Raw genomic sequence first — 15,004 nt, forward strand, 5'->3', positions numbered from 1 at the left:
TGGAAAAATGCTGGTACAGAGTAATGCACTGCTGGTAAATCAGACTTTACACCACCTCCTGGTATAAAAATTAATTCCATCCAAATAAAGCTTAAAAATTACATAGATCCTCCAGTAATGATTACTTTAAACCCACCTCCTAGTGTAAAACTAATCCTGTCCAAATAGAATTTGCTGTCAACAGAGTAGCTAGCACAAGTATCTTGCATGCACCTATAAGTAAATTTTAAAAAGCTTGGGAGAGGATTAAATTGCATTAAAAATATACTTTTTATTTTGTTTATTGTTATGGTTAGTTTACATATACAGAGAATCAGTGTTTTTAATCCCCACAACTTCCTCTTTTCAGCTTCGTGCAAATGCTCTTATAAAACGAGGAAGCATGTACATGCAGCAACAGCAACCTGTGCTATCTACACAAGACTTCAACTTGGCAGCTGAAATCGACCCTCACAATGCTGATGTTTATCATCACCGTGGCCAGGTGAGTCTGCAGTTTTTCTGTACTCAGTAATGTGTGGTGCATCATCTTCCATTTCCTTATGTGCATCGTAATTAAGTTGGTTAAGGCTGGGTAAAACCAAAGTGGAGTAGAATGAGTTATTTAAAAAAAATATATAGCTGTGGTCTTGGTTGGAGGAAAGTGGGAGTGAAGAACAAATCATTGGCACTTGATATCACTAGGTAATTATTTCAGCACTGAATGTTCTAGCAAGCTACAAAACCTTAACCTGCAATTGCTCCGTCCTGGGTATGACATCCGTTCCTGCATGTAGGCCCTCCAACCTGCAGGGAAAAACTTGGGGGTTGGTGGCAGAATTGGCACTCCAGCCACCATACAAAAAACCTCACACTGTTCCACTACATCTGAACTAGTGTGGTGCTGAGGTATCACCCGTCGCATGGCTGCACTCGGGTCCTAATTTGGATCCTGAGTTGGTTTGTTGTGTGGTGTGTGCGGCAATGCACTGTATCAGTGTGTGCTCCAAACCCCTCTCTCCCTCTTTTTGTTAGATATGTTAAAAAGGAAAGCATTTTGAATTTTTTCATTGTACAAATGTTTAACCTGAAAATATTGGATTCCTCTTTTATTTCAGCCATTGTACTAGTTAAATTTTCATTTGTCACAGCAAAAGCAAGGACATCATTTGATGTTTTAATTGAAATGCAAGTTATTTCATTTTTTCTAATTTTTTTAATAAACCAAAGTCAAAACTCTTGTCCATGCAATAATCTAGCCATAAGATTATACATATCTGTAACAAAAACAAGAGTTAAACTCAAAAGTTACTGCCCAGCTTACAGGAAAGCAAAACGGGCATAAGTAAGAAATTTTAGTTTGAACAAAGGATTGTATTGTGGGACCAAAATAAGTATGCAGCTAGGATGCATAAAAGTACCAAGGGTGTGTCTTATTGAACATCCAACTAAGCACTGTCCACTTTCTCCTCCAGTGAGCATCTGGAATAGAACATTCCAGAAATGCTGTTGAAGAAATAAAAAAGGGCATTGATGCCACATAAGACATTTCTAGAAGATGACAGTCATGCGGTTGGATATTGTCTTTATGAGAAATAGCACAAAGTAGCCTAGCAACATTGTTGTAATGAGTAACAGAAACTGTGATGTATCCTTGCCTGATCAAATTGCACTGTTTTGTACTTTACCACTCACCATGTGTAGCTACAGAGACATTAACTCCATGGCAAAAGCAGAACTCTTTGGTGCCGATTGATTAATGCCATTTTACATCAATGCAGACTACTCAAAGAAAGAAGCTGTAATGGATATTTTCAGTGGAGTCTGTAACAATGTTACAAATGATGAATCTTTTCATGATCACCTTGATATACCCCTGTCCAGTTGTTCAGACTGCCTTTGAATTTCGCAGTGTTATTGTATAATATATAGGTAGCTGAAGATAGCCTAATTTTTGCTTTGCATATTTCCATTTCAGATACACTCTATTTTTAAAGTTGCTATTTTGTTCTCATTTTTTTATAGCTCAGAATACTGCTGGATCAGGTAGAAGAAGCAGTTAGTGATTTTGACAAATGCATACAGTTAAGGCCAGACTCCGCTTTAGCACAAGCACAAAAGTGCTTTGCTCTGGTAAGTCTTCTTTTCATTATCTTTTTTTTTTTGGGGGAGGGGGTTTCAGATGAAAGATAATTTTGTGATTCTAATAAAAAAAAAATATGTTGATATGCATCCATAAATATTCTGCGTTGTTATAAGATGCAGCATCACAGATAAACCTGCTTTCAAGTTTGTTTGACATTTCAGAAGTGTTGACTTTTTAAAAACATTTTTTAATTTAAAATCCCAAAACAAATGAAAATTTTAAGTCTGTTTTTTTTTTCCTTTTTTTTCCCCAGTATCGTCAGGCATATAATGGAAATAATCTTTCTCAAGTTCAGTCTGCCATGACTGGCTTTGAAGATGTCATTAAAAGGTTCCCAAAATGTGCTGAAGGCTATGCCCTGTATGCACAGGTGAGTTTTTAGTTTTTTCTTTTTCTTTTTTTAATGGAATTTCTTATAGAGAGAACATGCTTGATTTTACTGTATAATTTCCAGTATTTTATAATGTCAATCATGTAAATCGAATGCAGAAAACTCACACTATTGGTTCAATAGATTATATGCTAACGCCCATCCGAGAGAGCAACCACGCAGCTCACTGCATTTTTTTCTATGTATTGTGCCTACGTGACCACACAATAATACCCGAACTATTATGAAGCGACGTTTGCACTGTTTTGTTTTTAGTATCTCACACCCTCATACACTTGTATCGTAAGAACATCCCTCATCTACGATGGAGCTTTCGATCAGAAGAAAATATGAAGCTGGTTTTAAATTGTCATTTAAGTGGCAAAAGAAATTGATAACTGTGCTGCTGCAACAAAATTCGATGTGTCTGAGAAACTGGTACAAGATTGGAGGAAGCAAGAAGATGTTAAAAAATAAAAAACGTGTCGCATTTTTGAATGGGTGTATTAATCAGGGTCTGATTTTATGATCGATTTTTCGGGTTTCAAGACCCAACTTATACATGAGTATATACGGTAATCACTTTGAGGTATGCTAGAGAAAATGAGGAAAAAATACAGGAAAATGCGAGCAAATTTGAAAATAAATTTAGAGCACTTGATACTCAGCTTGAAGACATTAAGCAAATGTTCACAACTTGTTTTGAAATAGTTGAACAATAGGCTTCCGCCGCTGACAAAAAAGCAATGGCTACAAAATCCAAATGCAAAGTGCTTGGAGGCAGACTAGCTGCGCTGGAAGATAGATATAGAAGAAGGAATATCAGAATCAAAGGTCTCCCTGAAAACCATGAAAGCCCAAACCCAGTGAAACTCATCGCTTAACTATTATCTCAGATAATTGCAGAGGACTTCAAGTAGGACACTGGCTTGCCGCATAGTTTGCTGGAACATCTCAAAACCTCATTGTACGTTTCAACAAAGTACAATCTAAACTAAATCTGATGTCACTTCTCAGACTGAAACAAGATTATTTTTGAAATAACCACATTCACATCTTTCCTGATTTTTCACCTTCAATAGCTGCTAAACATGCCACATTTTACAGCATTAAACAGCACTTACAGAAAGCTGAAATCACATACAGCCTCTTTTATCCTGCTTAATTGAGAGTGGATGTTCAAGTCAAGTTCTACATATTTAGTTCTCTGGATGAAGCAGAAGAAGTGCTGGGGGGAAGAAGACCAGGGACACCCGGAGTGCCTCCGAGTGCACAGCCGCCACTTCCGCCACACCAGGGAATGCTGGCAGGAATTCGTTGGGATGCACCTGGAGCACATCCAGGTGAATATAAAAGGGGCCGCCTCCCTCCATTCGATGGGTGGAGGAGTGGAGGCGGTCAGGAGAAGGAAAAGGCATTGGATAAGAGGCCTGGACTTGAGGGTGTTTGATACGGGAGTATTGGGTTGTGTGCACTGTAAATATTGTATATAATGATTAAATGGTGTGTTGGTTGGTGAACCATTGGTGTCCACCTGTCTGTGTCCAGGCCAGCTTCCACAAAATAAATAAATATTTATTAAATATGATTAGCAGTTAGTTTGAAGGTGAAATTAGAGTCAGGTGTTTTCAATCAATGTGATGACAATCAGGTGTGAGTGGGCACCCTGTGTTATTTAAAGAACAGGGATCTATCAAAGTCTGCTCTTCACAACACATTTGTGGAAGTGTATCATGGCACAAACAAAGGAGATTTCTGAGGACCTCAGAAAAAAAAGAGTTGATGTTCATCAGGCTGGAAAAGGTTACAAAACCATCTCTAAAGAGTTTGGACTCCACCAATCCACAGTCAGACAGATTGTTTACAAATGGAGAAAATTCAAGACCATTGTTACCTTCCCCAGGAGTGGTCGACCAACAAAGATCACTCCAAGAGCAAGGTGTGTAATAGTCAGCAAGGTCACAAAGGACCCCAGGGTAACTTCTAAGCAACTGAAGGCCTCTCTCACATTGGCTAATGTTCACCATCAGGAAAACACTGAATAACAATGGTGTGCATGGCAGGGTTGCATGGTGAAAGCCACTGCTCTCCAAAAAAAAACATTACTGCTCGTTTGCAGTTTGCGAAAGATCTCATGGATATATATATATGTCTGTGTGTGTATACGCTTTTTACCCCCCCACCAAAGGGTCTGTTTAAAATCACAACCTTGGTTTATTGTATTAGGATTGTACTATCTTACATTATCTGCTTCTCCATGGGTACCGTTTAACATCATACCCTGGCCTGTTCAAGATTATATTCTAGGTTTATAGTATTTGGACTGTATTGCCAATGGATATCTCTACTTTATTCCTTCTACACCATTGCTTGGAAGGGGTATCTGGGGAAGGACGTAAAGATAGCAAGCTATTTCTTTCTTTTTTTTTTTTTATTAATTTTACTGTAATCATTTCATACAAATCAATCAGTTTTTACAAAAAGTAGGATTGAGAACAAGTCGACCCCCACCCCTCAGAGAGAGAGCATGGCCAACAGGGTAAAACTTAAGGCTTGTAAATATACCTAAATTGACGAGTTTAATAAGCCAATAGAGAAAATGGAGTAGAAAAAAAAAATGCAGAAATAATTGTTTCCTCTGTGCTTTAAAAGCTTATTCTAAAATATTACTGATTAGATCCTGCCATGTTTTGAAAAAAATCTGTACAGATCCTCTAACAGAGTATTTGATTTTTTCCAATTTCAAATAGTATAAAACATCGGTTTCCCACAGACTTAAAAGAGGAGAGTTAGGATTCTTCCAGTTTAGCGAAATAAGTCTGCGTGACAAAAGTGTAGTGAATGCAATCACAGTTTGTTTGTCCTTCTCGACTTTAAACCCATCTGGAAGAACACCAAACACAGCTGTTAATGGTTTAGGAGGGATTGTGACACCAAGGCTGTCTGAAAGGCACTTAAAAAATTTTGGTTCAAAATGATGTTAATTTGGTGCAGGCCCAAAACATGTGACCCAGTGAGGCTGGGACTTGATTGGCCTGGTCAAGATTATATTCTAGGTTTATAGTATTTGGACTGTATTGCCAATGTATACTTTATTCCTTCTACACCATTGCTTGGGGATTTGTTTTGTTCTGGATGTGCTCTGTTTCTAGGCATGTCAGGAGACTGGGACTTCACGAAGTGTGGTCTAGCCTCACTTGGGGAGGAAAAATGGGGGGAAGTGGGGATCTGGGGAAGGAGGTAAAGACAGCAAGCTATTTCTGATCCTTTTTATCCCCACAATTTTAAATGCCAACACAACAATAGGCTTCATAGCCATAGCTCTTGTCAATATTGGAAATTAAGGTTAAAGCCATCATATGTAATAATGTACTACTCTAATTTAAGATTATTCAGTGACAACAGAACTTCAGAAGCAATTTCTGTATGACCATACAGTGAACTTTGTGAGCTGGAATGTCAAAGGTTTCAATCACAAATTAAAGAGGAAGAAAGGATTCTCTCACCTAACAGGTCTAAACGCCAAGATACTGTTTTTACAGGAGACTCACTTAATCAACAAGGATCAGTTTTGGTTGCAAAGAGGCTAGACTGGCCAAATTTTCCATTCCAGCTATACAAAAAACTAGAGATGTGGGAATCTTAATTCAAAGAACAATTTAATTTGCAGTATCAGATGTAGTATTTGATCCTGTAGGGCAATATGTGATGGGTAATTTATTTAATTGTAAAGTGATTTTGATAAATATCTACGCACCCAATGTGGATGATAGAGACTTCATCCAAAACATATTTGCACCCATTCCTTGCTTGAACATTCATATAATTATAATGGCTGGAGACATTAATTGTGTTTTAAATTCATTCATTGTTATTAGCTGATGATAACTGTGCAAAAAGTATATGTATTGATTACTTTTTGAGACAAATGTGTCCTCAGAGGTTTCTGCAAGAAAATACTCTGGGGACACTCTGAAGGCATTTTTAAGAGGACAGATTATCTCATGTCTCCCACAAAAATCAATCGGAAACCAAGAAGGCCTCAGAAATAATCAGTGAAATTTCCAGAATAGATCAAGAACATACCAGGTCTTCAAATGAGGCACTTTTTAGGAAAAGACAGGCTTTGCAATCAGAACTCAACCTCTTGACAACAAAAAATCCAACAACTCATTTTTAAATTCGCACATCATTACTGTGAACACTAGACAGAAGAGATAATAAGTCTTAGCTCATAAAAATATAATGCACACATTTAGAGACTACTGTAAGTTTTAATATTAGCACTCAGATTAAAGAATTGACAAAAAATACACACATCTAATAAGCCTCAGTTTAAAGAATACAAGACACAATCTAATGCGTTTTGCGATACATTCAGTTTGTATTAAGATTATTTCAGACTACTTTAAAGTAGAGCGCAGTACTAAACAAGGATGCCCCTTGCCACCACTGCTGTTTGCAATCGCCAGTAAACCATTGGCTGTTCTCTTTCAAAATGCATCAGACATAAAGGGGATTTTCAGGGGAGAACTTGAACTGAAAATACCACTATATGTAGATTATATGGTACTGCATATATCAGACCCACAATATTCTATGCCTGCAGCCCTAACTGCACAAGCAGAATTTAAAATGATATCTGAACTCAAACTTAATTTGAACAAAAGTGTGCCTTTTCTATTGAATTCTCTAGCAAACGACAGTAGATTGGTCACCTTCCCTTTTGTCTTTGCAGATTAGTTTAAATACCTAGGGATAAACATCACAAGTAAATAAATATAAAGTTCTTTTTCAACAAAATTTTGCTGTCTGCTTGGAAAAACTTAAACAAGACATGCATACATGATCTACCCTCCATCTTACTTTAGCAGGGAATATTAATACTAGCTATCAAGATGGATATCCTCCCTAAGCTTCTGTTTCTATTTCAGAACTTGCCCATATACTTTAACAAATCTTTTTTAAGATATTAGATTCAATCATAACTTCATTTGTTTGAAATTTGAAATATCCACACATCCAAACAGTAACCCTACAACAACCAGAAAGTGGCATTGCTCTACCTCATTTTCAGTTTTATTACCCACTAGCTTGGTCCGCAATAGAAATGAAATCCTGCAGTAGTTCTTTATATTCCTTGCTTTGTACACCAGTAAATACAAGGTATTGTCAAAATACTAAAAACACAATTGTAATTCTTTCACTTACAATATAGAACCAATGTAGGAAGCACTTCAAGTTAGAGAATATTTTATCTGTTGCACTTCTACATGATAACCACATTTTTTCACCCTCTCAAACTTACACAGTTTTTAATGTTTGGAAAACGTATGGGATAAAATCATTTAGAGTTTTGTATGTCTTATGCATTCTACGAACAATTACACTCCAGATTTAGCTTCCCATCAATGCAATTTTTCCACTATCTCCAAATTAGAAACTGCTCAACAAAATCTGCCCAGTTTTCTTCACTTCCCACCTATTTCTGTTCCATAATATATAAAATCATTTTCAAGTCCCTTCCTTTTAAAGATCCCGAAGTACAATGGGAAAAGGATCTCTTACACATTTCAGAAAAGAAGTGGAAGGTGGCCCTGTACAGAATTCACTCTAGCTCCATATACACACAACAGTCAATTACTCGACTTAAAATTTTTTTATCGAGCACATCTATATTGTTTACAATTGTCGAAAATGTTTCCAGGGCAAGGTCCAACCTGCAAACCTTGCAATCCTGCTTCAGCCTCACTAGGCCACTTGCTTTGGCCGTCTACCAAATTAATATCATTCTGGGCAAAAAAAAGTTTCAATGCCCTATCAGACAGCCTCTGTATCACATCACTCCTAATCCATTAATAGCTGTGTTTGGTGTACTCCAGATGGGCTTAAAGTGGAGAAGGACAAATAAACTGTAATTGCCTTTACTTCACTATTATCATGTAAACTTATCTTGCACAACTGTAAGAATCCTAGCCCACCTCTTTTAAGTCAGAGGGTAACTGATATTATATACTATTTGAAATTGGCAAAAAATCTAATTCTCACTTAGAGGATCTGTTCAAAACTTTTTAAAAACCCGGCAGGATCTTATCTTATCAACAACATTTTAGAATAAGTGTTTATTTTGGGGAGTAGGACTTTTTTCCCTCTTTACTACTCTGTTTTACTCTGGCTGTTGGCCTTTCTCTCTTTCTCATGGGTGGGTGTTAAATTGAATTTATTATTTTAAAGTTTGACTTCATTGTAAAGAAAGTTACATGCTTTTAATAAATTCAATAAAAGATAAAAAAAAAAGAAAAAGAAAACATGCCTTCTCTTCTGAGGTATGTTTACATCAGCAAAAGGAAATTGGATGTAATTTATTACGTTTTTTGACACAATTTTTCCTGAGATAAAAATACATTTTTGTTTATAGTAACAGCCGTGGATGGTGTTTTTATGTAAATAGAAAGTTTAACAAAACCCAATGTGTCAGAAGTCATTTAGCACTATGAAAAGCAAGTAGAAGTGTTACAGTAACAGCAGTGGAAGTATAATTTACTAGCAAATTAAATGTTTTATTAATTAGTAGGTCATTGTGTACAGTGACATGGTAGCACACTCAACTTTCATTCCATTGAAAAGTTTTTAACACTTGATAAAAAAACACATTTAAATGATAGAAACTAACTCATTTGAAGATGACCAACGGTGTCAAATCTAAAAAAAAATTGACTAGTATGGTTCCTGTGTCCGAGCACTATTTCAGAATTCAAAACCAACCAGCCTCACATATTGATTAAGAAACTAAGCAGTATGAATATTAACTAATTTAAAACATTACGAATATAGAGCCTTGTTTTACATCTCTCACAGACTGTCAAAGTACATTCCACTTTTTCAAAAGTTATGTGAAATACGCCCCTGAAGGATGTGTTTTGTCTTCATTATTATTTAAACTGTACAAAAGTGACATTAGACTGAACAGTGACCATTGTTCCATTATCAAGTATGCAGCGGATAAACGTCATTATTTAAATCAACTGGTCCACTTAGTAACTTGGTGTTTAAAGAACCATCTGCATGTTGACCCATTATTGTTGTGGCGGAGGAGGTAGAAATAATGATTGAATATAAATACTTAGGAACTACCCTAGATTATAAGCTTAATTGAAATATTAATACAGAAAACATATACTCTAAATGCAATCTGCAGTTATTTTTCCTCTGTAAACTCAGATAAGGACCTTATTTTCATCTTCATTGCCTTGTTTACTAGACTGACAAACCAAAATTAAAAAAAAAAACTCTAGCTTATTACCAAACATGCAACTAAAGTTATTTGGGCTGACCTAGATAATGAGAGAAGTGTTTTTCAGAGGGCTATGTTGATAAAATTGGAAATTCATTAAACTGGTGACAGACTCCAATTGCACGCAGAACTTGGCTTCAGTAAATCTGGGAGGATAGTCACTTTAAAGAAAAACCCATACAAATCACTCCAGAAATGTCTTTCTTTCTTGTGCTTTAAGTCTCTTTAATAAGGACTACAATATTGGAGATCAAAATCCTGCACTTCTGGAATTTTTTTGTGTGCATCATGTAACATTTTAGGTGAAAATGCACTATCAAGCAGTTTGAATTAGTTGTAAAAGAATCCGTTTTTCAAATGAAGTAAATATTTTAGTTTTGTTCTGCAAGATTTTAACCCAACTTGCCTCTGTTTATTTAAGTTCTGTCTGTTATTGGATGCAGCTGAGAAGGCAACTTCAATGTTTTCGTGTGTAAACATGACTAAATGAAAACCTTGAACTGCTGCTTCATGGATCTAGCATCCTGATTTTGAACCTCCTGCCAAGTTATTGTCAATGTTGAGTTTTCATGTTCTTCCCAGGTTAGTGTGGGATTTTATCCCACATCCCCAAAGACATGTAGGATTAGATGAATAAGCAGTGAATAAGCAGTTCATACGTGAGTGGATGAGTATTTGTGAGCTGGTATAAAACGACATATTATTTGTCTAAAGCAATGATTATTAAACACAGTTTCACTGTCAGCTTACAGCAAACCTGTGCAGTGATTTATTAATTTGAGTTATACTTTTAATTACAGTTATACTTTTTATTTTTAGTTATAACCATTTCTGTCATAGTTTCAAATTATTGTATGGCAGTAAGTAAACCATTTGTACAGTTTGGCAGTAAAACTTTCAGATAGTCAATTCTGCTTTAAACAAATGAAAGGACTAGCTTTTTCAAGACCCTAAATTTTGCAGTATTTCTAAACTGAAGAAAGAAGGTTTTAGGAAATGTAGGCATTTGTGAACTGAAAGTTAAATCAATGGTAAAAATTAACACCTGCATTACGTGTGGGATTATCTTACACTAAAATAATTTCAGTGTTTTGTTTTCCTGAATGTAAAACTATATTTGCTTACCCATGTGTTAGCTCAATAAAGTAGTAATTAATTATGCAACCAAAGAATATCATTTGTTTTGAATGATGAATATACTGTAGCCAGGTATCATCGACATATGGATGAAGGTGCATGATATCGCATAAGTAAAACATATAAATAGAAAAGCAAATTGGTCCAGGCAACAAAATTAGATGGTCACGATGTTTAACTATATACTGGAATAAGAGGAACTATTTTCAGACATTGCATGTCTTGAAAACAGTTTATAAACTACTAGCAGAATACCCGCGCTTCGCAGCGGAGAAGTAGTGTGTTAAAGAAGTTATGAAAAAGAAAAGGAAATATTTTAAAAATAACGTAAGATGATTGTTAATGTAATTGTTTTGTCATTGATATGAGTGTTGTTGTCATATCTATCTCTCTCTCTCTCTCTCTCTCTCTCTCTCTATATATATATATATATATATATATATATATATATATATATATATATATATATATATAGCAAAATACCCGCGTTTGACAGTGGAGAAATAAAAGAAAAGGAAACATTTTAATAATAATGTAACATGATTGACAATGTAATTGTTTTGTCATTGTCATGAGTGTTGCTGGCATTTTATATATATATATATATATATATATATATATACATATATACATATATATACATATATACTGTATATACACATATATATACAAATCTACATATATATTAGGGGAGGGACTCGATTAAAAAAATTAATCCAATTAATTAGAGGCTGTGTAATAATTAATCTTGATTAATCGTATGTAATCGCACACGTAAATTTGCCCCAAATCGCATATGTTTTTTTTTAATTTAAAAGGGTTTTAGTGGGCGACAGAATCAAATAATAGACATGGACATGAATATTGTAAACTCAAACTCTTTTAATTTCTGAAGAAAAAAAAAAAGCTTTTAAGCTGCATTTGAATTTAAAACTGCACTTATGAATATGCTTGTATGTATCAGACGCTTCATATTTTTTTGCTGCCTTCTCAATTGTGTAATTCGGTTTTTGTTCAGCACTCTTTGGAACTGTTGCTTTTTGTCTGTGCACTGCATCAGTTCACGTGAGCCGCTTAGTGTTCTTGCATCGAAGGTTCCCAGCTGTGCTGGTGCCATCTCGTGCGATGTCCACGGCTGTATGTAATGTCAGCTAAGACCCGGCACTTAAAAGTTTCTCTCGCAGATTCACTGGGTTTGTGCCAAACACCATCCTGACCATCTCATGTTCCTCTGCATAAGCACAGTCCTTCACCCGTGAATATTTAGCGTCAGTCTTTCTATTGGATTGCCGCTGACAGACGGCCTTATATGGGCAGGCACTAAATTACAAACACCAGCGGCAGCCTGTCTATGAACTTAATTTAAACTTTAGGTTTACATCGTGCTTTGTTTCCGAAGTAGCAGCACTCATGAATATGGTTGTATATGTCAGTCGCTCGCTTCTTATTGTTTCGCTGCCTTCTCAATTATATAATGCATGTTTTCTTCAGCGCTTTTTGAGCTCTTCCTGGTTTTCTACGTATTGCGTTGATAGTCAGTTCACGTGATTACATGGGAGGCGTGATGACGTCACACGAAACACCGCCCCCCACGGCCATCCAGCTCAACTCCATTACAGTATATGGAGAAAAATAGCTTCCAGTTATGACCATTATGCGTAGAATTTTGAAATGAAACCTGCCCAACTTTTGTAAGTAAGCTGTAAGGAATGAACCTGCCAAATTTCAGCCTTCTACCTACACGGGAACTTGGAGAATTAGTGGTGAGTCAGTCAGTCAGTGAGGGCTTTGCCTTTTATTAGTATAGATAAGAATATAATTTGTGACATGAATTAAGGTAGTTACTATGCTGAGGTGTAGCTGAACTGAAATTTCTCAAAATACTGTGTTTTAAGGTAACATTTTAGTTACAAGATTACAGTTTTCTCTAAAACTTCAGTAAAATGCGGCAAATTTAAATTAATCTGTACTTCTTAAGAACATTCAGATCTTACTCTGATTTCTTTAAAATATATGTTGATTTTAATTTATATTTGTTGAATTGAACTTATATTTACTAAGGTATTAATGTCAGTGGGTGATATGTTGTGATGCAGCGGCTTCTATGTATAAAAAAGTTAATGCTTAATCTGTAATCCCATGGCATTTAGCATACTGTGTCAGACAGTTTGAATTTCTAATTAAGATTGTAAATATAGTATTTAATCTGGTGTAGTAATCGTAGCATGCATTGTGCACTGCTTTGTTAATTAAAAATTAGGGGGCAAAGCCTCCTGCTCGCTTCGCTCACCCACCCGCTCACGTTGCTTTGAACATTTAAAATCCTGTACAGCAGCTGTCCTTTTGTCTCACTGCCTTGTCTTGCAGGACATTAAAGTGTCACCGAGAAAATCATGTCTCGTCTCCTTCCAAGATTTTTTTCATAATAGAGAGATTTAATTCTGTTGAGACAGAATTTTTTTACCTCAATTTACTTTGCTGTTGTTATCTTGCTAGCATTGTCACTAATTAAGAGAAATAATTCCATTCTGAATGTTAAAAACCATAAGAGAGAATTAAATCTAAAATGTGGCTGAGAGTATGGACTACCTTGAATCAGTTAGGGATAGGCAGTTATTGAGTGTTTCTTTTCCCATGAAGTGATACAGTAAACATTAGGAACATTCCACCAAGAATATGAAGTACACAAAACCATTTTAGAATACACATATGTGAAAGATTTAGTTTATTTAATATATAACAGATTATTTGAACAGGCATTAAAGTGGGAGATATTTTAATTTGAGGTTAAATCGTATTCTCTCTAATAATTTGTAGTTTTATTTGCAGGTGATTCAGAATTTGAATGAAAATATAATTTGTGAGATACCATCAATGATAGCAATTATAGGTAAAAGTTGGGACAAATTTAAATATGGAATAATGTACAGCCTGTAATTTTAAAGTTGCAGAGCTAAGGATAGTGATCTTAATACTCAAAAACATAAGTGCAGTGTGGCAGTTCCAGTAAACTATTCTTCACACTCCTGAATATAGTAAATTCATGGTTGTTACTTAGTAATTGCAGTGAAGTGTTTTTGTACATTCCAATGTTAAGTAGGCAGAAATCAATAAGCAGGAATACTTTGTCCACTTTATCTAGTCTACCATACTAATAGAGTAAAATAGTAAGTCAGTCCCAGCCAACTCTCTTATCATCTTGTTTGCCTATTATTAAAATAGCATTTCATGTAATAAAGGAGGAAATCTTTAAGGATTATGTTGCCTTTATCCATAATATTTATGCAATTATATAGTTGTTTTTGTTTAATGCTGATGGTATACCTGTGTTCCATCTATGTTCTTCTGGTCAACAAATCTGAATACATTTACACATCTATGAGATTTACTGGGAAGATGTGTGTTTGATACTGTTTTTTCCAGATATTTTAGTCTTTGCGTTGACTCATTTTTTTATCCCCAGGAAGAATGGAGCTACATTTTTCCAAAGAATTCCATGACTGAATCAATGCCATGGCACATACATTGTAGATCAACTTGCTATTAAGTAATTTTACTTTACTGAATACAAAACTACACTACAAGTCAAAAGTTTTGGAACACCTTGTTTTTTCTTCTAATTTAATCAGTTGAAATGCAATGAATGACCTACGATGGTGTAGTAAATTGCCAGAAGTTTAAATTTAAAGTTTAGTTTAGCAAAAACTGAAAAAAGGAAGTATTAGAATATTACAAATGGGCCTTCTTCAGGGAACAACTAATTAGTATTTTAGTAATTCATTGCATTTCAACTGATGAAATTTGAAGAAAAACTGGAAAAGCTGAGGGGTTTCTAAAACTTTTTACCAGTAGTGTATTACTGAAGTGAGTATAAAGTTTCAATATGTTGGTATCATACATATTTCATTCTTTTTAATTTGTTTTTCCCCCATTATATCTTTTTGTTTAGGCTTTGACAGATCAACAGCAGTTTGGAAAAGCTGATGAAATGTATGATAAGTGCATCGAACTTGAACCTGACAATGCTACAACCTATGTTCACAAAGGGTGAGAAAGGATTCATGTAACATAAATAATT

General features: G+C 35.3%; 1 protein-coding gene across 1 annotated transcript in view; it reads left to right on the top strand.

The window, feature by feature from the left end:
• The window catches only part of tomm70a (translocase of outer mitochondrial membrane 70 homolog A (S. cerevisiae)), an 87,425-nt gene that overhangs the window by 62,921 nt on the left and 9,500 nt on the right, over window positions 1-15,004 (top strand). The window contains exons 7-10 of the mRNA XM_039744996.1: window positions 350-484; window positions 2,005-2,112; window positions 2,379-2,495; window positions 14,876-14,973. Of these exons, the coding sequence (XP_039600930.1) occupies window positions 350-484; window positions 2,005-2,112; window positions 2,379-2,495; window positions 14,876-14,973 (458 nt within the window). The remainder of the gene's footprint in view (window positions 1-349; window positions 485-2,004; window positions 2,113-2,378; window positions 2,496-14,875; window positions 14,974-15,004) is intronic.

This window comes from Polypterus senegalus, chromosome 2 (genome assembly GCF_016835505.1).
Source record: "Polypterus senegalus isolate Bchr_013 chromosome 2, ASM1683550v1, whole genome shotgun sequence".
Taxonomy (NCBI): Eukaryota; Metazoa; Chordata; class Cladistia; order Polypteriformes; family Polypteridae; genus Polypterus; species Polypterus senegalus.